Source organism: Camelus bactrianus, chromosome 9 (assembly GCF_048773025.1).
Source record: "Camelus bactrianus isolate YW-2024 breed Bactrian camel chromosome 9, ASM4877302v1, whole genome shotgun sequence".
Lineage (NCBI taxonomy): Eukaryota > Metazoa > Chordata > Mammalia > Artiodactyla > Camelidae > Camelus > Camelus bactrianus.
In genome coordinates this window covers 39,404,491-39,426,060 of record NC_133547.1, presented here as the reverse complement: position 1 = coordinate 39,426,060, position 21,570 = coordinate 39,404,491, and the positions used below count along the sequence as shown (strand labels likewise).

Sequence of the window (21,570 nt, the reverse complement as noted above, 5' to 3'; positions counted from 1 at the left end):
AAATTAAATGTGTTTCAATATGTAAATGCTTAGGCATGACTGCACTAGAGGGTGTAATGATTTCAGAGGCTTGCATCTATATGTAGAGTCACCATGAATGCAAGAGCTACAAATGCAGACTGACTCCAGTGAGTATTGGCTACTGAAGTTGTTACAAGTGATATGGCTTTTCATGACACTATTTTCTGAAATGGCTCACAGCCGTTGGTACATTGCAAACAAAACAAAGTACTGTAACTCTCAAATTTCAGGGTAGTTGCTGTTTTGGGAAAACACTCCCAGTTCTTTCCTTCCTGTGTATCTTTCTCCCTTACTTGCACACAGAACCCTTCACTTATGACACTTCTGGTGACCAAATATGTGGGGTTTTCCCCCACACCAAACAATTCTACACCACCAGCTGGGTGTCCTACAATTTAACTCGATGCTGACGTTATTTACCTGGAGACAGTGTCAGATCCCACTAATTAAGGGCTTAGTCCCACAAGACTGCCCCCGACTTTAGAAGCAAATTACAAGTACTAAGTTCCCCAGGTTATCCACGACTTCTGTCCAACTTCGCTGCAAATCAGAGGTTCCCACGACCTCCTCCCCTTTGGATTTGGTTATTTCCTAGAAGAGCTCACAAAACTCAGGGAAACATGTTTACCAGTTTATTAAAGGGTATGATAAAGGAGCCAGATGAAAAGACACATAGGGCAAGGTCTGGGAGGGTTCTGAGCATGGAGCTTCTGCTTCCACGAAGTTGGGGTGCATTAACCCTTCAGGTAAGTGGATGTGTTCCCCAACCTGGAAGCTCTCTGAACCCCCTACTACTGGAATTGTTACGTCTTGTGTTGAGGTGGGAAGCCCCATAAAAAGACCGGCAGGACCCCCAGGCAGGGCCACTTATTACTCTCCTGCCAGCACCATCCAGTTCCCTGGCCCAGAGGCTCTATCTCACTTTTTGCCTCTGAAACTGCTTACTTACCCCTAAAATTCTATTGGTTCCCTGAGCTCACCCCTGATTGGTTATTTCCTTCACTCCTGATTGGTCCATTTCCCTAACTTCTGATTGGTCCTTTTGTAGTACTTCATGTGCATGGAGCGCACTCCTGATTGGTCCATTTCTACAAAATTTGTTCCTAAACAGTCAACTTTTGTTATACCTTATTTGTATATGATGTTGCAAAGTGTAAACTGGCAGCCTATAAAAGCCTGTGTAAACCTATAGCCGGGGTCCAGAGCTTGGAGTATTAACTCCTCTGGGCCCGCTGGCGTAATAAACCTGAGTTCTCCAACTGTCCCAGTGCTGTTCGGTCTCTCGCGGGGATCCAGGTTGCTGTCATAACTGAGCTGTAACACCAAGCTGTAACACATCTTTTCTGCAACATTTCAGATATGATCAGGGATCGGCTCCGTTTCCAATCCCCCTCTCCTCTGGAGAATTGGTTGGGGAGGTGGGGTGGGGGGCAGGAAGAGGGCTGAAAGTTCCAAGCTTCTAATCATAGCTTGTCTTTTTGGTGACCAGCCGCCATCCAGGAGCCATCCAGGAGCCCAGCCAGAGTTGCCTCATGAGAACAAAAGATGTTGCTAGTGCTCTTATCACTTAGGAATTTACAAGAGTTTTAGTAATCCTCTGTGTGTGTGTGTGTGTTGAGGGGGTATGGGGTGGATATCAAAGACCAGATATTAGAACAGGAGATACTCCTAGTGCTCTTACCAGTTAGCAAATTATAAGGGTTTTTAGGAACCCGTGCCAGGAAGGGGTGGGGATAGGGGTGGGGACCAATATATGTACTTTCTTACAATTGCATTCCTAGAAAATTCAGCATACCTTAAAGCATACAAAAATGCTTTGTGTTTGTAAGTTAACAAAGTTATGTTCTAGGCCCAGATAATTATGAGTAGATTTTTCACTCACAGGAATGTTTAGCAGGACACTCAGAAATAGTGTATCGTGGGGCAACCTTTCCCTGTGTGGCATCATTTCTTGCATTGCAGAACACCTTACATCCCGAGCTTTGGCCTTCTAAGGTCGGTGGTTTTTCCTAATCATTGTTCTTATTAAAAGAAACAAACCAAAACAAACCAATAACACCCACAAAAATTAAATCCCCAATCTAAGGGGTGGTAACACCCCCGTGAGAACTGCTAGTGAAGTACAATATCCCCAATAACCAATACAGAGCTTGGCAATAAATAGTAGTAGAACTCTAGGCTGTTGAAATTGTTTAAATACATCCCTGGCTAGTCCCTCAGTGATGCACAGCTTCGCAGTCCCAAATCAGGAAGCGTGATCCGATACGCAGAAGCAAATTCAGGGTGACAAGGAGCCACCCACCTTTTCTTTGCTAATTTTTAATTCCTTCTCCCCGAGAGATCCTCCTTCCCCCCGAGAGGTCCTCCTTCCCCTTCTAAGTACTGCCGGGGTTCTGCCGCTAGGCGGGACGCGCACGCTCCTCTCCCGCCGGCGCGGCCCCCGGCCCCCGCCCCGCCCCGCCCCGGCTCGGCGCGCGCCGCCGGAAGTGACGCAGAGGAAGTAGTAAAACCAGCTCGCGGGGAAGCGGGTGGCCGCTGGAGGTGGCTGGCTGATGGGATGGCAGATGAAGAAGAAGACCCCACCGTGAGTGACCACCTCTGTTCCAGCCCGCTTTTTCCCGTACTTCCTCGGGCACAGTAGCGGAGGCCGAGTTCAGAATCGGGTCTTTTTCCTAGTGAATTCAGCCGAGAGAATCAAAGACTTCACCCAGAGCTAGCCTTTCCCTTCGGATTCATCTTTTACTACGCGGGGCAGGGCGTGAAGGAAGAGTAGGAGGGTGACCTCCTGCTCTTTGATTTTGGTCCACATTTGCCACCCTTTGGAACACCTAGAGAATCATTTGAGGACAAAGCCGTTAGCGCTCATTATGAACCAACAATTCAACTGCTACCAAAATTATATACTTACTGTGAAGTAGTCAAAAAATAATGGACCGAAAGTCGGGGAACATGGATTTCAAAATCTTTCTTTGTGAGGAAGTTGTTTAATCTCGAGCCTGTTTTCATGTCATAAAATGGGGTTAAGTCTTACTTAAGGGAAGCAGTGCTTAGTAAATACTAGTTTTGCTTACCTTGATTCAGTATCAACTCTTAATAGTAAAACTATCTAGAAATAGGCCAGCTTAGTTGGTTAAAAAAGAGAACATATGGTCATTGGAACCCTTTCAGGAGAGGCAGTACGTTTGTTAGGGACATTGTAAAAGCCATTCCTGCATGAGTCCGAAGTTGGATAGTTTTTAAGGCCCCTAAAATGCTAAGGTTTCATGGTTTCTCGCTGCTTGCTTTAGGCTTTCTGGCATGGTATCAGTGTTGAAGATGGAGAAAAATGTTAATTATTAGAAAGTTAAATGCAGTGCTTAACATATCTATACATACATCTTGTAGTTTGAAGAAGAAAATGAAGAAATTGGAGGAGGTGCAGAAGGTGGACAGGGTAAAAGAAAGAGACTTTTTTCTAAAGAATGTAAGTAGTATTTGACAGTGATTTTACTATAGATAAAAACTTTTGGATATGTCCATTCAAAGGAGATTTATTGTTGTGAATGTGTATAGGGACAATATTCTCAGACTTGCCTTTAAGTTGTTTAACCTGTGATGCATAGATAATAATGATCCTAACCCCAATTTATATGTGTGTGTGTGTGTGTGTGTGTGTATACCTTTGCAGCAGGGACTCACTTGATTGTAAGCCAGAGGCTATGTTGGATCCTGGAACAGATGCTGAGGGTAAAAATTAAGTTGGGGCTTTGGACTAAAGCAATGCATGAGGCAGGAGGGGCAACAACGTGAGGCAGTCTAATGGCACAGAGATTATAAGGTTTTGGTTCTCTGTTCTACTCCCTCAGTAGACAGGTTTGACTCTTTTTGGCAGCAACAAGAAGGAGAGCTGCTGCTACTACTGATGATCCAGGTGGGCCCCTGAAAGGCACCATGAGAATGTGCTCTCCACCTCTCAGTCTTGGTCCTTTACATATAGTATTGGTGAGATGACACATGAATACCTGGTTTATTTATGTATGCTGGTTCAGATGGAAGCATTCCCAAATGCTCTTGTAACTACAGAGTCAGGATGTCTTTTTTTTTTTTTTAACCATTCAGATCCCTTGCCATACCTCAATTTCTCACCTAAAGTTGTTCACCCCTTATTCCATTTCTGATGCTTTTTGCTCCATTCGTGTGTGGTTTTATTTCTTATGTCAGCATAAGAAGGGGATTCTTCCGCTAGAGCATCGCAGAGTGATGTTCACATAGTCAGTTCTTACCAGGAGCCTTTGTTCCGCTTGGATCGCTTTATTTTTGTGATGACAAGAATTCAGAATCTTCATAGCCTTCTCCTTGTCTTTTGTGTGTGTGTGTGACTGTTAATAGTTTATTTAACAAAAAAAAGTTCAATAAGAAAATGTACACGACCCAATTTTTATCACAGCAAGATGTGGGGAGGGAACATGTGGAAGCAGCTGATTTCTCTGGTAGGCACAGCCATTTCTCATGCTCGTTCCAAGGCTTCTAACACGGTGATACTATCTCCTCGTATTACCACCTTTCCAGTGTTGTTCCGTTGCCCACTAGTTGCCATCTCCACACATTTATCTATCACAAGAGTCATAAAGGGGTTAAGTCCCCACAATATTCCTTGGTCATGTCTGCCATCATTTAATTTCAGTGATAACTTCTTGTCCATAAATTTCTTCACCTCGGGAGGGTGAGCTTTGCTCATGATTGCCACTCGGTGAGCTCGAAGATGCCTCCAAACAGAATTCATGCCACACTTCACACTCGCCTTCTCCTTGTCTTACCTGAATCTTCATATATCATACTGACCAAGATCTGTTCTCCTAATTCTTTTTTCTTTTTAATTTTTGCTAATAAAACACAGAGTTTCAAAGCATTCACTTCTATTTGTTTGTGTCTCTACAGACCCTTTAACCAAATACAGTTTACATACTTCCCTAAATTTTACCTTTTCCACCAAGTATATTTCCCTACTGAGAATTCTCCCCATCAAAATGTAAATAACAGAGTATCTTCCTCAAACATTTAAGGAAAAGTATTAAGTTTACAGTGGAGAATCATGGCAGACATCACTTTAGCCAAGTGATTAAAGTTAACATCACCAGTAATATATGTTGACATTATGTACCCCTGATACCATGCATTAAGGAGTACGTCATCTCTGTGGTACCCTTTCTAATCATGAGAAAACATCAAACACAAATTGAAGAACATTCTACAAGATAACCGACCTGTATTCTTCAAAAGTGTCAAAGTTATGAAAGACAAGGAATATCTGAAGAACTGTCACAGAACAGAGGAAACTTAGGAGGCATGACAGCTAAATAGTGTGGGATCCTGGACCAGAAAAGGGACATTAGTGGGAAAACTGAATATGTTCTGTATTTGTACCAGTATTAATTTCTTAGTTTTGAGAAATGTCTTTAGTTATGTAAGATGTTAACATAAGGGGAAACGATATAGAGATTTGGGAACGCCATACTATTTTTGCAGCTCTTCTCTAAGTCTGAAGTTATCTTAAAAAAAAAAAAAGGACAAAAATAATTTTAGAATCCAAAAAAGAGGGGAGGAAATACTGGCTCCTGTTTTTGTTCTCTCCCTCCTATATCTGGACCTGAGGGCGCTTGCCAGAATGAACCCTAGGGATACTTCTCTGTCCTGGGCTGGCTTCCAAGTCACCACTTTGTTTTCTTCCATGGGCTGGTCTACTTTCTTCATAGATCTACTCGTTTTTGCTTCTCCTAAATAGGAAATTATTCCCAATGTACTCATTCTTGCCTTTAGAAGTGTTCTAGGAGTTCCTTCCTTTTTTTTTTTTTTAAATGTAGAACTTACAATAAATTGTACTAGTTTTCAATGAACGGCTTGATGAATTTTCATGCATACATACGCTTGTAACCAACAGTCAGACAAGATACAAAACATTTCTAACATATGACAGAGTTTCTTAGTATTTATATACCTCTTTGAGAATCTGATAAGGGTTGATTCTTCTTCTCAGAAAAATGCACACACACAAGTAATGTATAAAATTTTTGTATGGAATTTCAGAAGGGTTCCAGAACTCCTCAAAACTTGTCCATGGACTAACTGGGAGTTTCTAGGCTATAGGATAAGAATCTGTATGGATCCCATCAGCCCTAAATTACCAAGAAGCGTTGTGGGTAGGAATATAGACTCTGGGACCAGATCATCTGGGTTCAAATTCAGGTTCCATCTCACTGTGTGACTTCGGGTAAATCACTTAACTCTGCTTCAATTTTCTGTGTGCAGTGGGGATAATGATAGTTTCTACTTTAAAGGATTGTTGTGAGGATTAAATGAGCCTAAGACAGTGCCTGGCATGCAGTAAGGGGTATACAAGTTTTAGCTATTAGCAGTTATTTTTAATACTCTTTATTAGACTTTCCCTCTCTTTTGCATTTTCTGTGGCTCCTTCAGATGAAGCCTGAAGGGCTTTGCTAGCAGTTGCTTTGATCCAGGGAATGGAATGTCAAGATTCTGTATAGTAAGCCCTTTGCTTTCTTCTTTTGATTACCCTTTCTTCCTAGAAGAAGGTAATTGGAGTACTTTCTCTCATGTTTGGTAGTTATCAGAAAGATTTTCGCTTTCTTTTTTCCAGTGCCCCACTGCCCCCCCCCCCGAGAGAGAGAGAGAGAGAGAGAGAGAGAGAGAGAGAGAGAGAGAGATAGAGAAAGAGAAAAAGAGAAAGAGAAAGAGAAAGAGAAAAAGAAAGAGAAAGAGAGAGAAAGAGAAAACTCTCCCAGTAAAGGCTAAACCATTGCTACTCATCCTGTCCCTGCCATGAAGTTTCCTACTTAAAGGTATTCTGGGGTTGTTGGTGAGTAGATAATAGAGATTAGTGAAGGAATATTGATGTCAGGGTTCAGTAGCTGGGAGGGAAGGGGATTTCCTACCTAGGGAAGGTTATGAGCAGTGGTTAAAACGTTTTACACCAAAATCCATACTTGGCGATAGTAAGTACAACGTAAATACACTTTGATACTAATATTTTCTAACTTGGCTTAATTGTAATTTGAAAAAAGTATTGGTCAAATTGTCAGATTTGTTGAAGTAAACAAAAATGGTTGTTCTTTTACAGTACGATGTATGATGTATGGGTTTGGGGATGACCAGAATCCTTACACTGAGTCAGTGGATATTCTTGAAGACCTTGTCATAGAGTTCATCACTGAAATGGTAAGTTTTTTTGTAATTGGTCTTAGTTAATTGAGGAATAGATCTGAAATTCTAACTTTTGGATAAGACTAGAACTATGGCATTCTTTTTAAATAAGCTATCCATTTGAGTGCCTGTTTTGTGGATATTACTGGTTACTATTTATCATTAAGGTTGGAGAGAGAGAGAGATATATATAAACACACACATTTACACACACACAATATACTCTGTCCCTTCCTCTGAATTTTATTTAGAAAGACATAATTATAAGATCCTTGAATAAAATTTAAAATATTACTTATAATCCCATCATCCAACATAAATTTCCCCCTTCCAGTATTTTTATAAAGATACATAGTGTTTTCAGTAGTGTTCATCATAGTAAACATTTTTTTACTCAGTTTTATAATACATATTTCCTGTGTTCTAATTACAATTATTTTAATAGCCACATAAACTTTATTTAAATTATTTTCTAATATGTGTAACCATTTCTCTGTTTTTTTTTTAACTGGATAGATAAGTTTGAATGACCATATTCATGAAATTTCCACCTTCTTTGGATATGTTCACAGGGATGGGGGTTGAGTTTGGTTGTGTTAAGTTCTTAGGAATTTTTACTCTGGGTTTTAGATTATTTCCTTCATACAGAAAAATAGAAATGAAGTTACTGGGTCAGAGAGTGTGCATTTTTAAAAAATCTTTTTCTGCTTATGAAAGTAATATTGATTAAATTTAGAAAGTATTAAAAAGTGTAGGGAAAAAAATGAAAATCTGTAATCCTTCCATTAATGCTAAGATTTTGGTGAATATCTTTTTGTCTTTTTTGCATATATTTTCAAACTTTATAAAATTGAAATCATATCGTATATAGAGTCATGGAACCTGCTTTTTTCACGTAGGTAAGTCCACAGCATTTTCCCTGTATCATTGAATACTTTGATGTTTTTGATGGGTTCATTATATTAACTGACTAGATGTACTCAAATTTGTTTGTCCAATGTCTTATTAAGTATTTAGTTTCCCTTTTTAGTTATTAGAAATAATGCTATGATGAACCTTTGTTTTTGCACAGTATGAGTATATAATGATAAGGGATGATATTTCATTTAAGGAAACTCCAATATTTATCAGCTGCTGAGATACAAAGTTTAAATGAAGTGGGTGGTTACAAAACTTATGATATTATTTTATACAAACAGAGACAAATTGCATATATCAAAACACAAAAAAGAAACACCAATGAATTTGATAGTTTTAATGTCCTTAATATTTAAAAATATCTATAAAGCACTGAAACTTTGCTAATAACAGTAGAAAGTGGACAAAAGACATTAATAGAAAGACAGTTCACAAATGAATAGCTATAATAGGTCAGAAAAGAAAGTCTACAAACTCACCAGCATTAAATAAATGCAAATTAAAAGGATAAAATATTAGACTTTTAAAAAATTAATTGAATTTAATACGTTTCTCTGTAATAGACTCACAAGGCAATGTCAATTGGAAGACAAGGTCGTGTACAAGTTGAAGATATCGTCTTTTTGATTCGAAAGGATCCAAGAAAGTTTGCTAGGGTTAAAGACTTGCTTACTATGAATGAAGAACTGAAACGAGCTAGAAAAGCATTTGATGAAGCAAACTATGGATCTTGATACCTTTTATACTTTCTGAAGCTTCATTGTCTTCTGGGGAAATCACATTTAATAACTGTATTTTTCACAGTAAGGTCCCGATATCTAGCCATGTGAATGAAAGATGGAGAACCACAAAGTTTTCAGTCTTTATTTTCATGTCTTTGATATTAGAGTGATATTTGAGCCTTTAATTGCCTGCCATTATATACCATACTTGAATTACTTATTGGATTTTAATGACCACACGTATGTCAAAGTACCCTTGCAAACCATTCAGTTCCTTCTGACTTTTGACCATTTAAATGAAGCAGTGTTTATATATTAGGTGTATTTGTGCCATTGTAGGCTGTACTGTAGCTGTTTAAAACTTGAAATTTAAAAGGCACCTTTGACTTCATGATCACTCATAAAGATGTGTTTTATGTATTCTAAAGTTTTTAGACTACAGTATTCTGAGAAGTTATAAAAAGGTAGTGAACTGATTTGTGTTTCTTTTAAAGAGAAAATGATATAAGAAAATACAGCCTTTTGTCGGAGTGTTTATTTGTCTTAAGATAATTTGTTTTAATACTCTTTAGATAACAAGAGTGATTTTTAAAAATTTTATTTTTTGAGAAACTGAAAGTTTTATGTGACTCCTTTTGTGTTGGAAGGCTTATTTGATTTAAAACCTTTTGGGCTTATAATATACTATTTGTCAAGTTTTAAGAGAACTCATTTTCCTAGGTCCAGATTAAAGCTTCGAATAGTAAGTGCTTTCTGTAGCAAGAATGGCATGGCTGAAAAAGCTGATGGCAGGCTAAGCATTTGCATTAATGTTTTATTAACATATTTGTTAGTACTTGTTCACTGTGGAAATGTGTTCCTGACTAAAACCATATGTTGCTATGGAAACCACTTTTGTAGTTCAGGATATACAGGTTTTGTGTGTATTTAGCTTATTGTATTATTCTTGCACTTAGCTTAAAGAAATGATTAAAATTGTGTTTAAAGGGATCATTGAATATTACTCTTTGTGAAACTGAATGTTTTGTGTGCTGCTTTGAACATTATCTATGAATCAGTACTTAGGAAAATTTTACTTTCCTAACCTATCAATACAAGGAATAAAGTATGAAAAATTAAAAAAGATGAATACTTGAATTTGACTATGTGATTTATCAGCTTTTCTCCCCTGTACTGGTAATAGAATTCTAGCTGCTTAATTTCACTAAAAACTTTTTTTCTATATTATTCTTGTAATACTCCTGAATTGATAATGGGATTCAAGATAGCTGGGCTGATATTTTTGTCATTTAAAAAAGCAAAAACCAATTAAGAAGCTACTTTAGTCTAAACTGAAATCAAGAATGAGAGTGGAATAATAAAAGATGACTCCATTACTATTTTTGCTATTCAAGGTCTACTTCACCCTATTAGTAACTTGTACTCAGAGACTTATACTGGGTCCCTGTCATAGGCAGCTTAGACTGCCATAACAAAATGTCAGACTGGGTGGCTTGAACAACAGAAATTTATTATCTCACAGTTCTGGAGACTGGAAGTGTAAGATCAGGGTGCCAGCATGGTCAGGTTCTGATGAGGACTCTTCCCGGATTGCAGATAGCTGCCCTCTGACTGCGCCCTCACATGGCTGAGAGAGACCTCTGGAGTTTTTCCCTCATAAGGCCACCAGTTCTGTCAGATAAGGGTTCCACCTTTATGACCTCATTTAACATTAATAAATCACCTTAAAAGCCCTCTCTCCAATATAGTCAGACCGGGGTTAGGGGGACACAGTTTAGCTTATAGCAGTGCCATTAGTTTAATGACCCTGGCATTAAGAAGTTTTTTATGGGATTTTCTATTAAGAGTTATTTTAGGTTGCAAATGCTAGAACTTAACTCAAAAATAGTGTAAGCAAATTAAACAAAAAGAAAAGAATGTATTGGCAGCTTATAAAACTGAAACAAGAGAAAGAAGGGATGGAGTTGACTCCAGGGTTGACTGGATCTAAAAACTTGAAGGGAATCAAGACTGTCCATTTTTATCCTAATACTGGTTTTACTTTCTTAGGAGTCTCAGTGTGTCAAAGGAATATGATGGCCAGCAGTTCTAGGAGTCCATCCATACAACTCCTGATCAAGGGAGCTCCTTCACTTCCTAATACAGAAGATTCCAAGCAAGGAGTGTGATTGTCCTGGCTCTGGTCATTATTCTTGGGCCAATCATTGTGGCCAGGAAGAAGCTGTATTATAGCCTGGTTCTTATGCCCCACCTCTGTGGTGAAGAAGGGCTTGGAGTGGGGCTGGGAGCTGAGTACTGCTGTTACCAAGAAAAGGAAAGAGAGGTTGGGCAGATAGAAACAACAGTTGTGCACTGACTTGATTCATGAGCTTACTTATTAACTGAATTCTAACAGTAAGGCAACATGGCTCTCCAGAGTTGCACTGTGTAATATGATAGCCACTAACCACATGGGGGCTATTTAAATATAGTCAATTAAAATAAAATTGAAATTAAAATTCCTCAGTTGCACTACCTATGTTTCAAGTGCCAAATAGCCCATGGCTAGTGGCTACTGCACTGAACATTGCTAATACATTTCCATTAACACAATATTCTTTCGGACAGTGCTGATCTATAGTGTTCAGGTGTACTCTCCTAAATTAATTCACTTTTTTAAAACTTACTATGAAAAATCTCAAGTATACACAGTAATAAAATAGCATCATGAGTTCCCAGCTTCAACAGTAAACCTTTTGCTAATTTAATGTCTTACCTACTGGGAGGGGCAGTATTATTTTAAAGCAAATCTCAGATATCGTATCATTCAGTATGTATCTCTAAAAAGAAAAAAAAAAAGCCCAAATACTAATATCATACCATAACAAATTAACACTAATTTCTCAATATTCCTTCTAACACCCAACCCCTATTTAAATCTCCTGATTTGTCTCAAAATATCTTTGAGTTTGTCTATTAGTTTTCTATTGCTGCTATTACAAGTTATTGCAAGTTTAGTGACTTAACACAAATTCATTATCTTACCAGCTTTCCAGGTCAGAAGTTTTAGCCTCACTGGGCTAAAATTCAAGGTACCAATAGGGCTGCGTTCCTTTCCGTATGTTCTGGATGTTCTGGAAGAGAATCTGTTCACTTGCATTTTCCAGCTTCTTAGAAGCTGCATTCCTTGGCTCATGGTCCCCTTCCATCTTCAAAGCTAGCAACGTTGCATCTCTCTAAGTCTTCCAAAGTCATAGCTTCCCCTAACCCCCAGCTGGGAAAGTTTCTCTGCTTTTAAGGGCCTATGTGATTATATTTGGATGCACTTGGATAGCCCAGGATACGCTCCCCATTTCAAGGTCCTTTATTTAATCACACAGCGAAGTCTCTTTTACCATGTAAGGTAACATTCACAGGTTCTGAGGATTAGGACATGGAGATCTTTTGGGGGCTGTTTTCCTGCCTCCCACAGTTTGTTTGCAACAGAATCTAAACAAGGTGTCACCTATTGCATTTGGTTGGTATGTCTAAATTTCTTTTGATCTATAGTAGCTCCCTTTATTTTGTTTGAAGTGAAGTTCTCTTTAAAAAATTCATGCCTTTTATTTTTTTAGTTATCATGTTTATTAGTTGCTCAAGCAGAGTGTCTAATAGATATCTATGACTCACTTGAAATTGTTGGTTTTACTGTATTTAAACTGGTTTTCTTAAGTAAAAACTGTAATATTAATTCTAACTAGAAATTTTAAAATGGGGGAAACAGTTCACTTGGCCTCTCATTAATGAGGGCAGTGTTGTCTGGAGAGTCATTTGGCTGCTTCCCAAGAGGACTTGGGAGGTTGCATTACTTGGGAGAATATATTGTAGTTCACAGTTTGATTTGCAGTATTACATGCTCAGAAACCAATTTCATCAGGAAATGGAGAGCACATCCATCTCTTGGGATGGACTCAGACTCAGAGAAACCAAGTTCGTAAGACCATCGTATGAAAAAGGATGCCAGTTTACAGATGTTAAGTGAAACTTGCATCTGCATGGCCAGCAAATTCTTCTCTTCTCTAGGCAGTCATGTGGGAAACTGAAATATAATTATTAGACTGAACCAGAATTTGGGGAGTTAGATGAGTGCATTGCCTAGAGCATCAGGTAAGATGAGGATAGGGCTGATACAGAAACAGGAAAAATGGCTCTCCAGGGCCTGAAGCAATGCAGAGGGGTGTCTTGCCTGGGGATCTACTTTCAAGACTGCCTTATTACTGACACTAGAAACTTGGCTTGAGTTTTCATTTCCATTGACAATACCCATCCAAGCATTTTCTGTTTGTGAGCTTTAGGGTGACTTTCCATATTTCTACTCTAATTCATTTAAATGTTGATCTCAGAGGTAATTCAAATAGGGCAATTTTTTTTCCTGAGTTCTTAAGAGAAGTCTCATAGTTGCTCATAAGAGCTGACAACACTGAGCATTGTGTCTGAAAATCAAGATCTTTTCAAGAGCCATTCCTGTATCCCAGAACATTCCCAGTTCTCTAGGCCTGATTTTCTGAGGTTCCCTATGCTTCCCTTCTTGCCACAAATAGAGACTGGGGGGTGGAAAACCAGTGATCATGGTGTAAATGCATCGTTGAGGCTTCTGCTTTTCCTGGGTCCTGATGAATAGCTACAGGGGCTAGTCAGACTGCTATGTTATGGAATAGGATCAAGGAAAAGGTTTTGATATATCAGATGAGTATTTATTGAGGACCTATTGTACTTGAGGCATAGCACAGATACCATTTTGCTATATAGTATCTAGATAAATAGGATTCTAAATTTACAGAAATAAAGGAGCAGATTTCTTACATGTTACCAGTAGATTGATAAGAGTTTCAGTCTGAACTTTTGTATGAAATCTCAATTCGTATGTTATTTGTACCGCTGAGACTTTAATGCCCAGGCTTGCTTTATTATATTTACACAGAAAGCCTGGTAAACTGTTATGAAATCCTTGGGTGTATTCTTCTAGGATAGGAAGAACAATTGCTAAAACAAATCATTTTGTCATTTGGCCTTTGCATGGCCATTTTAGATAAATAAATAAAAATTTATTAGGAAAGAGCCTGCTTAGTTACTGACCAAACTCTGAAAGAAATGCTAATACTACACTTAATTTTTCTGAAACTGGATTTTTATAAGTATTTTGGGGGCACATGAACTTATAATAAGACATTTACCTTGACTCATTTTGGTGAATCTTTGTGCTTTTCTTCCATTTTTATAGCAACTTCTACTAAAAATGGTCTCAAGCTTATTGCTAAAAACCTATTAACTTTATCCTAAAACACCCATCTGAAATTATGATGCTTACTGTGCTTTATGTGTGGTAGGGGAGCAAAATTTGCCACCCTACAATGTGTCTCTTTGGTATAAGCATTATTTTAGGCCAACTATTTTCAAGAAACAAAAGACTCAGGACATTCCCTCCCCCAACCACGCCCCACCCCGCCCCACCCCGCCCTGTAACTGCCTAAAAGAATTTAGGTAAGGGGCTTGGTCCAGGAAGAGCACTATTACCAGAGATCTCTGCACAGAATCTGGGCTTAGTGTGGTAGAGGGAACTCAGCAGGGCCTGGAAACCAAAGTCCTCTCTGTGTCCCACTGTCTCTGCATGGCCCAGCAACATTTGTTTACCAAACATTTTTTCATCTTTCTATAAATTGTTTTTTTCCCTTTCAAAGTGTCAAACCTGTACCCCTTCTTCTCTCAGATGGCATATAAGCCTCAATTGTCTAGCTTGTTTTTGGGCCTCATATTCTTAAGTAGCCCCCATACGTGGGTAATTACATTTGTTTTTTTCTCCTGTTAATCTGTTTTGTGTCAGTTTTTAATTATTAGACCAGCCAAAAGAACTCAAGAAGGGGAGGGAGGAAATTTCCTTCTTTCTGACATATTACTAACATTTCCTAACATATACTTTCTACTTAAAAAAATTATTTTTTGAAGTATATCAATGACTTAATTAAAATAGGTTAAATATTTATTTTTTTCAAAACAAATATTTTATTTGTTTTTGTTTTCAATATAATATCCAGATATTTACTTAATATAAATAAAAGCACATCTTTTTAATGTTGAATAGATTTTTTTTTTATTAGGTTCAACCATCCACATGTAATTTAAACTTTTATTTAGGGGCGTAGGTAGGAGCTCTGGTAGACCTGGTATTTTGCCTTCATAATCCTTGAACCGGTTTCAAGGAGAAGCAGCAGTGGTGATACTTTGTTCTCGCAGAGCCAGGGCACTGCTGGCTCTGATGCACACAGCTCTTCGGTGTGTGTATTTATGAGTGTGCATTTTAATAATGAGAATGAAGCTTTTAAAACAAATTCTCTTAAACCCACTGATCTTCCCCTGAACAGCTTGGGGCAAGATATCTTAATTTAGGTTTGTACTCAGATTCCTTTTTACTTTTGAGCAAAAACCAAAAAATTTTATTCTCCCTTTTAGAAATGAGATTTGAGAATCAGATTAAATGGGGTCCACCTTAGCCTATAGGCTTATTTGAGTCACAAGTCACCATGAATCATTCTGTCAAGTTAGAACCTGCATTTTCAAATGATGCCTAACCTAGTTTACTGATCCAAAGGAGGCAATCTTAAATATATGGTGAATGATTGAGGCATTTACCTCAGGATCTAAGGACAGTCCTTCATCTAAGAAAGCCTTGCCCTTTCTGAACAATTCACTGCTTTGCAGCAACTAGAGTGAAAGACAAGAAGATCTAATCTTAACCAGTGTGGCTGAGTAGAGAAGGAAAGATAAAGCCTTAATAGGCTAACAGGTATTAAGTTTGTAGTGTAAAACTTGATGTTACATTAGGAAGCAAATATACAATGCATTTATCAGTGTACAAGCGATTCAGGTGTATCAGATGCCTTGTTCTCTTTATCCTCCCTTCCCCTTTTTCTGAAAATAAGCATCTGCTTCCAGTAATTCTGATCATAATTCATTGAAAACTTGATGCAGATAACACTATACCCTAGGTATGGGGGACATAGACATGAATAAGACCTCTTATTCCCTCTACCTTGTCAGAATAAAGTCCATTTTCTTCAAGCTAAAGTTTCCAGTTGTTACACAATGAGGTAGAGGAGACAAAAGTTTTTAAGGTTCAGAATGGTTAGAATCTTGGCTCTGCTACCTACTAGCTGACCTTGTGTGAGTTATTTCCCTTAATCTCTAAAATGGTTATAAGTAACAGGCACTTTAAGGGAGATTGTGAGGCTTAAGTGGGAACATAGGCCAAACACTTCGTTTCTTGCTTAATGGATACCAAAACAAATCTAGTACCAGAAGGGCAGGTTCTTCCTTTTTGATAGCACTCTTCCCCTTTTTGGTGGTCAAATGTTTTTTGGATTGTCCCTGATTAGAATCTCTTTCCAGACACAGTTGAAGATTTAATTATTTAAATGGTGCTAGCTCTTTCAACTGCTATTGTTTGAGACTCAAGACAGAATCAGGTTCTCAGGTAAGTTACTGGTAAAACAATCTATGGGCTATTTCCAGGATATACCTGCCCATGTTTTCATTTTATACATTCTGTAAAGTTCTTGTTGTTGCTGTTGTTTTTAATATCAAGACCCTGGGTAATATTAACTGGTGTTTATATTTATTTTTCTGTCATTTATCCCTGAGAGGGGCTCTTAATGAAGACTCTTCCACGAGTTAATCAGGACCAGGCAATTGAAGTTTTGCAGTTAAGCTTCTGTGCTTAAATTGTTTTCCATTAATTTGTAAAATTTTTTTCTTAGAACCCTTTCCTTAAGCTATCGCTTCTTTTATCTTGAATTGGATCAAATTATTCCTTTCTAGAAATGTTTTTGATGTTTATTACCAGTCTCTCCTGCCACATTTCCCTCACTTTGGCAGGCCCAGCTCACCCTCACCCTTTAGCTTTCATGAGAACGAGGTTCTTACAGGTTCGTGTCCTGTGTTCTTTCCTTAGCTCTACGTGGTTATAACCCTGCTTAATTCAGCTCGGTATTTGTGGAATACCACTGCACCGATGGGGTGGGAAGTAGTGAGGTTTGCTGCCAAGGGCCTGGCAACCAAAACAGGTAGTAAAAAAAAACAGTGAGTATGTTAAGCGTTAAGCAACAACAAAAAAATGCTTCAAAGCAGATCAGCATTACAAAAGGAGAAATCAAGAAGGGGGCAATTAAACTGTTGGAGATTTCAGGAAGGAAGTGGGGCCTGGGAAAGCAGAGGAGAATGCGGCGAGATTTATTTCATTATCCTTTATTAATAGATTATATCAGGGAGGAGTCTTGAGAGTCAATTCTAATGCGCAGACGACTCTCGATTCCGAGGCAACAACGCCCCTCGCCCTATTTTGGGACGCGGGGTCACCGGCTGCCAAGGGGTCTGCGTTCCGGCCGCCAGTCTCTCACGCAATCGCCGCGCCCGCTCTTCCTCCGAGTCCGGCTGGTCCTTGGGGCGCTAGCGGGGCGCCGGTCCGCCACGCGGGTCCCCACCTCACCCCGGCTTGGGCCCGCCCAGCCGACTCTCCCTTCGGCGCAGGCACCTGCCTGGCCGCCCCGCTCGGCGGGGTCCTGAGGCGCCTCGAGGAAGCGCGGCGATTGGCTGCGACTCGGGGCTTGTGCCCGGCTCCAGCGCCGCTTGACAACCGCAGTGAGCGAGAGGCTGAGCAGAGCGGTCGCCGGCCCGGGAGGGGCAGACGGGAGGAAGGACGGACTGACGAGCTGATGGATTGACGCGCGGGCGGCAGGAGGCAGGACCGACGCCGAGCCCAGACCGCCGCCCTCGCTCGCGTTCCCTCTCCAGCCTGTACCCGGCCGCTTCTGGGCCCGGTCCTCCGGCCTCCCCGCCGCTTTCTCCGTCTCTTCACCGGGCTTGTCCCGGAGCCCTCAGGTGAGCGACTCCGGGAGGCGGAGGCGGGATCGGGCCGCGCTGCACACCTCGGGTTGCCATGGTCACCTGTCACCACCTGACAGGGCTGCGACCCTGGCGACTCCAAGAGCGGCGTTCGCGGCCCTGGAGAAGGGTCTTGGTTAGGCTGGGGTGCTGACTGGGTAGGGACTGGGGTCGTGGGTGAGGCCCTGGCGCCGATGGATGGAGACCTGGGAGCTGCCGGGCCCCGACTCGAAGCCACCGCTCCTGGACCACACCTTCGCCTCACTGCCAGCCCGGCCCGGGGGGCCGAGCGACGTCTCTGGCCCTGGCACCATCCACCCCTGAACAGTAAGCGAGCTCAGGGTTGGTGTCCACTTCGCTGTTGCTGCGGGCCGGGAGGGCGGCTGACTGCGCTGATTCTTCCTTCCTCGCCCCTCTGCCGAGCCCGTGCGACAACCGAGGGGAGCGCTTGCGTCCCTTTCTAGGCACGCCTTGGCCGGGAGGAGGGAAGGTTGCTGCGGGGCTAGGGCAGCCCCGCGGGGCCCGGGGTTTGGCCTTTCTGGCGTCAGTGGTCAGTGAGAGCAGGCCTTTGGGGGTCTGGCCGGGGTCTGGGAGAGGGGCAGCGACAGGATTTGGAACTCCGGTTGGACCGGGGTCCAGGGTGGGGGCCTGCGTATGAGACACAGGAACGGAAGCCTGTAGAACTCTTAGGGTTAAGCTGCTTTCTTATACTGGGGGGAAAGAGAATGGGGCTCCAGCACTGGGGCGAGGCCTTGAGCAGAAGGGGCGGGGGCAGGCAGGAGCGGCGTTTGACCAACATTTGATTTTTTTCTTCTCTATACCCAGTCAGTAACAACGCATGGTATCTGAGCAGAGCATTTTTGGCAACTTGGTTCTCTCTGCATAATGAAGAGAGAAGTCTTTGTTCCACCCAGATTCATAGGTTGTGATCCTTACACTTTTATTTCCTTCTCTTTGTTGCAGACTTCATAGAATGCTTCAAGAAGTTAATGTTACAGAGGTTAACATCTAGGCTTTAATACGTTATAAATCTTTTTTTCATAGTAAATCCTAGTAGAATTTTTTTTGTCTCCAGTGTTGGCGTGGGTTGCGTTGAAATTTTGTTAGAAAGGAGAAACGCCAAAGAGCCCATTTTTCTTTATGTGGCATATTCTCAGGTCTCATTTAGGAGGAAAATGTAATAAATAATTTTACCGTAGGTTTTAGGACATGGATTTCTTCTACAAAGAAAGATTATTACAGTGACCAAGCAATTGAGCCGTAACAGTATATTGTTAGGTGAAACACACATACACACATTTGAATTTAGGTGGCATTATAAACATGTAATTTTTTTGTGTGAAGGAGTTTTAGCCTATTTTCCTCCCACCGTCCCACTTCCTAATTCTTGTCTCTCTTATTAAAAAAAAAAAAAAAAAAAAAGCCAGTGCTAGGGTTATATCGTAAGAAAGCAGGGGTACTGTCCTGTGTTCCTAGTTACATAATTGTGTTCAGCCTTTTTCTGTTTGTGAAATTGAGTTTATCAGTTACTTACTGAATAAATACTGTGTGATATGCTCGATATACGACGCAGTTTGAGAAATGCTTAAATGAATATGAAAAGATACAGTTTTCCTTAGTAGCTCAGTAAGCCGGAAATCAGATTGCCTGGATTTAAGTTTCCCTCTGTTACTGATTGCAGTCTTGGAAGCGCTACTTACCCTATTATTGACCCTAATTTCTAGATTTAGGGATAATACCTGCTGTTGTTTTTGTCTGGGAATGAGCTCTGAAGTTGAACAAAATAATGTATTTGAACACACTTAGGAAAAAATTTAAGGCATCTGTTGATTATCTTTTAATAGAATGGAGCATTGGCAAGGATAATTAAGTTTTTCTGCATGATCTATTTATTTAACATTTCTAGGTCCTGGACCTTATTTCTTACAGTGGCCTTAAAGGGCTCATGGGAACTATTAAGATGCATTCTTAGTTCTTGGCAGAAGTTCTTCATTGCTGTGGTGACATGGAGAAAAGGGTGTTTCCTTCCTATATGTGGGTCAGGATTGCTTTCTTGCTTTCATTAGAACGTTCTCATATTTTAGAAAATAAGACTATGGCCAGTAACTCTGACTTGAGTTTCGTTTGGTATTAAATAATCCTCAGTGTGCATCATTGGTTCTTGAATAATCAAGAAATAGTTTATCCCCTCTGACCTATGCTTTTCAAATAGTAGTATTAGAGATATGCTACAGTGTGCTAAAGGGTAAATCTGTGGTCACAAAATACGGCACACACTTAAGGTGTTGTCATCAATTTCACTTGAAGACTTGGATAAAAAATGTTTTTATATTAAACAAAAGATATATGGAGAATGCAATATTCACACTAATTTTAAGGTAAAAGTCAAAGACTTCAAAGAAATTTTATGCTCAATTTGTATATTTTGGATATTAACCCCTTATTGAATGTATTATTTGCAAGTTTTTGCAGATTGCATTTTTTAATGTTGTTTGGAAATAGAATTGGATTGGCTTTCTTTCCACCTTTAGGAAAGCTTTTGAAATGAAATCTGGAAAGTGCCAAAAACGGTATCTCACAAATAGATGATGATGTAAAAGCAGCTTTAGGTGTTTAGGTGTGTTCATTGTACAGTGCCCATGTTATGGGAATTGTTAATTTCACTGTGTACAGTTGTTGATCAGACTTGTGTTCTATTTTAGATATTTTAAGAGGAAAATTAACAAATATTCAGAGGAGAATGACCAGAATCATAGGGGATCTGGAAGCTATGTGAAGAATGATTGAAGGGAATAGGGGAATAGATGTGACTATTGTCACATTCAAACGTGTAAAAATTTTTAACATAACAGACTTGTATGATGCTGACCCTGAAGACATAGCTAGATGAAAGTAGATTTCAATTCAATATTAGAATATAAAACAAAATGCCTTTTTATGCTTGTGAAAAAAATTGAAGGCATTTTGTATTATCTATTGCTGTGTAACAAATTACTCCCAATCTAAATGGCTTAAAACAGCAAATATTTATCTGTTTTTGAGGGTCAGGAATCTGAGCACAGTCCCACTGGGGGCCTTTGATTTAAGATATCTCTCGAGACTGGAGTAAAGCTGCCATAGGAACTGTGTTCTTACCTGACTTACCTTACCCTAACTCAACTTAGGGATGATCTCCTTCTAAGGTCAATGACATGGACCTCTGTTCCTTGTTAGACTGACGGCTTCCACTCTTAGTTGGCTGTTGACTGGAAGCTTTCCTCAGTTTGTTGTGTCACTTGGATCTTCCCACAAGCTTGCCTCATGACGTGGCAGCTGGCTTCCCTCAGAGCAAGCAGTCTGAGAGTGGGCACATGCCTGCCCTCAGGATGGATACTACCATCTCTTTAAAAATCTTGGAAGTGACTCCCAGTACTTCCACTGTACACTTGAGTAGAAGTAAGTCACCAAATCCAGCCCACATTCAAGGGCTGGGGACCACGAAAGGGTGTAAAATCATTAGTAGTCTCATTAGTGACCATCTTAAAGACTGCCTTCCACAGGTGCCTTGGGGGCATATAGAAATTTTCTGTCATTGGAGGCATTTATGTAGAGGTTGGCAGACCATCTGTCAGAGATAAGTGTTCACATATTCTTCACTAAATAAGACAGTGGACTAACGTACCTTCCAACTCAATTCTATGGTAAATTTATAAATTATAAGGAAGTAGAGAAGGTAAGGGTGGAGAACTCTAATAGGTAATTTATGTAGTATATGCTCTATTGTACTTTCAGTAGTTAATGAATGTATAATTTTTTTTCAGTGCATTTTCAACTTTTTGGC

General features: G+C 40.0%; 2 protein-coding genes and 1 pseudogene across 3 annotated transcripts in view; 2 read left to right on the top strand and 1 right to left on the bottom strand.

The window, feature by feature from the left end:
- The first annotated feature begins 2,489 nt into the window (after nucleotides 1–2,489).
- Nucleotides 2,490–14,945, top strand: TAF13 (TATA-box binding protein associated factor 13). Of its 2 annotated transcripts, XM_074370093.1 has the most exons (5): nucleotides 2,490–2,605; nucleotides 3,406–3,484; nucleotides 7,136–7,233; nucleotides 8,090–8,117; nucleotides 10,908–14,945. In XM_074370093.1, exons 1-5 carry the CDS (start codon nucleotides 2,579–2,581, stop codon nucleotides 11,024–11,026), a joined length of 351 nt encoding a protein of 116 aa, XP_074226194.1. In that variant the 5' UTR covers nucleotides 2,490–2,578; the 3' UTR covers nucleotides 11,027–14,945. The 2 variants fall into 2 exon arrangements, with proteins under 2 accessions (XP_074226194.1, XP_074226193.1); XM_074370092.1 differs by lacking the exons at nucleotides 8,090–8,117; nucleotides 10,908–14,945 and adding an exon at nucleotides 8,700–9,995 and having other exon boundaries at nucleotides 2,492–2,605.
- On the bottom strand, nucleotides 4,508–4,738 carry LOC123614904 (small nuclear ribonucleoprotein G pseudogene; annotated as a pseudogene).
- Nucleotides 14,946–17,255: 2,310 nt separating the features above from the next.
- Nucleotides 17,256–21,570, top strand: part of WDR47 (WD repeat domain 47) — a 50,197-nt gene continuing 45,882 nt past the window's right edge. The window contains exon 1 of the mRNA XM_074370091.1: nucleotides 17,256–17,747. The gene's annotated coding sequence lies outside the window, so the exon portion shown is untranslated. The remainder of the gene's footprint in view (nucleotides 17,748–21,570) is intronic.

Excerpts from the sequence above, each read along its gene's own strand:
- TAF13 (XM_074370092.1), top strand. The coding sequence starts at position 2,579 with ATGGCAGATGAAGAAGAAGACCCCACC. Across the intron at positions 3,485-7,135 it reads GAGACTTTTTTCTAAAGAAT|TACGATGTATGATGTATGGG; the intron begins GTAAGTAGTATT and ends GTTCTTTTACAG. Across the intron at positions 7,234-8,699 it reads TAGAGTTCATCACTGAAATG|ACTCACAAGGCAATGTCAAT; the intron begins GTAAGTTTTTTT and ends TCTCTGTAATAG.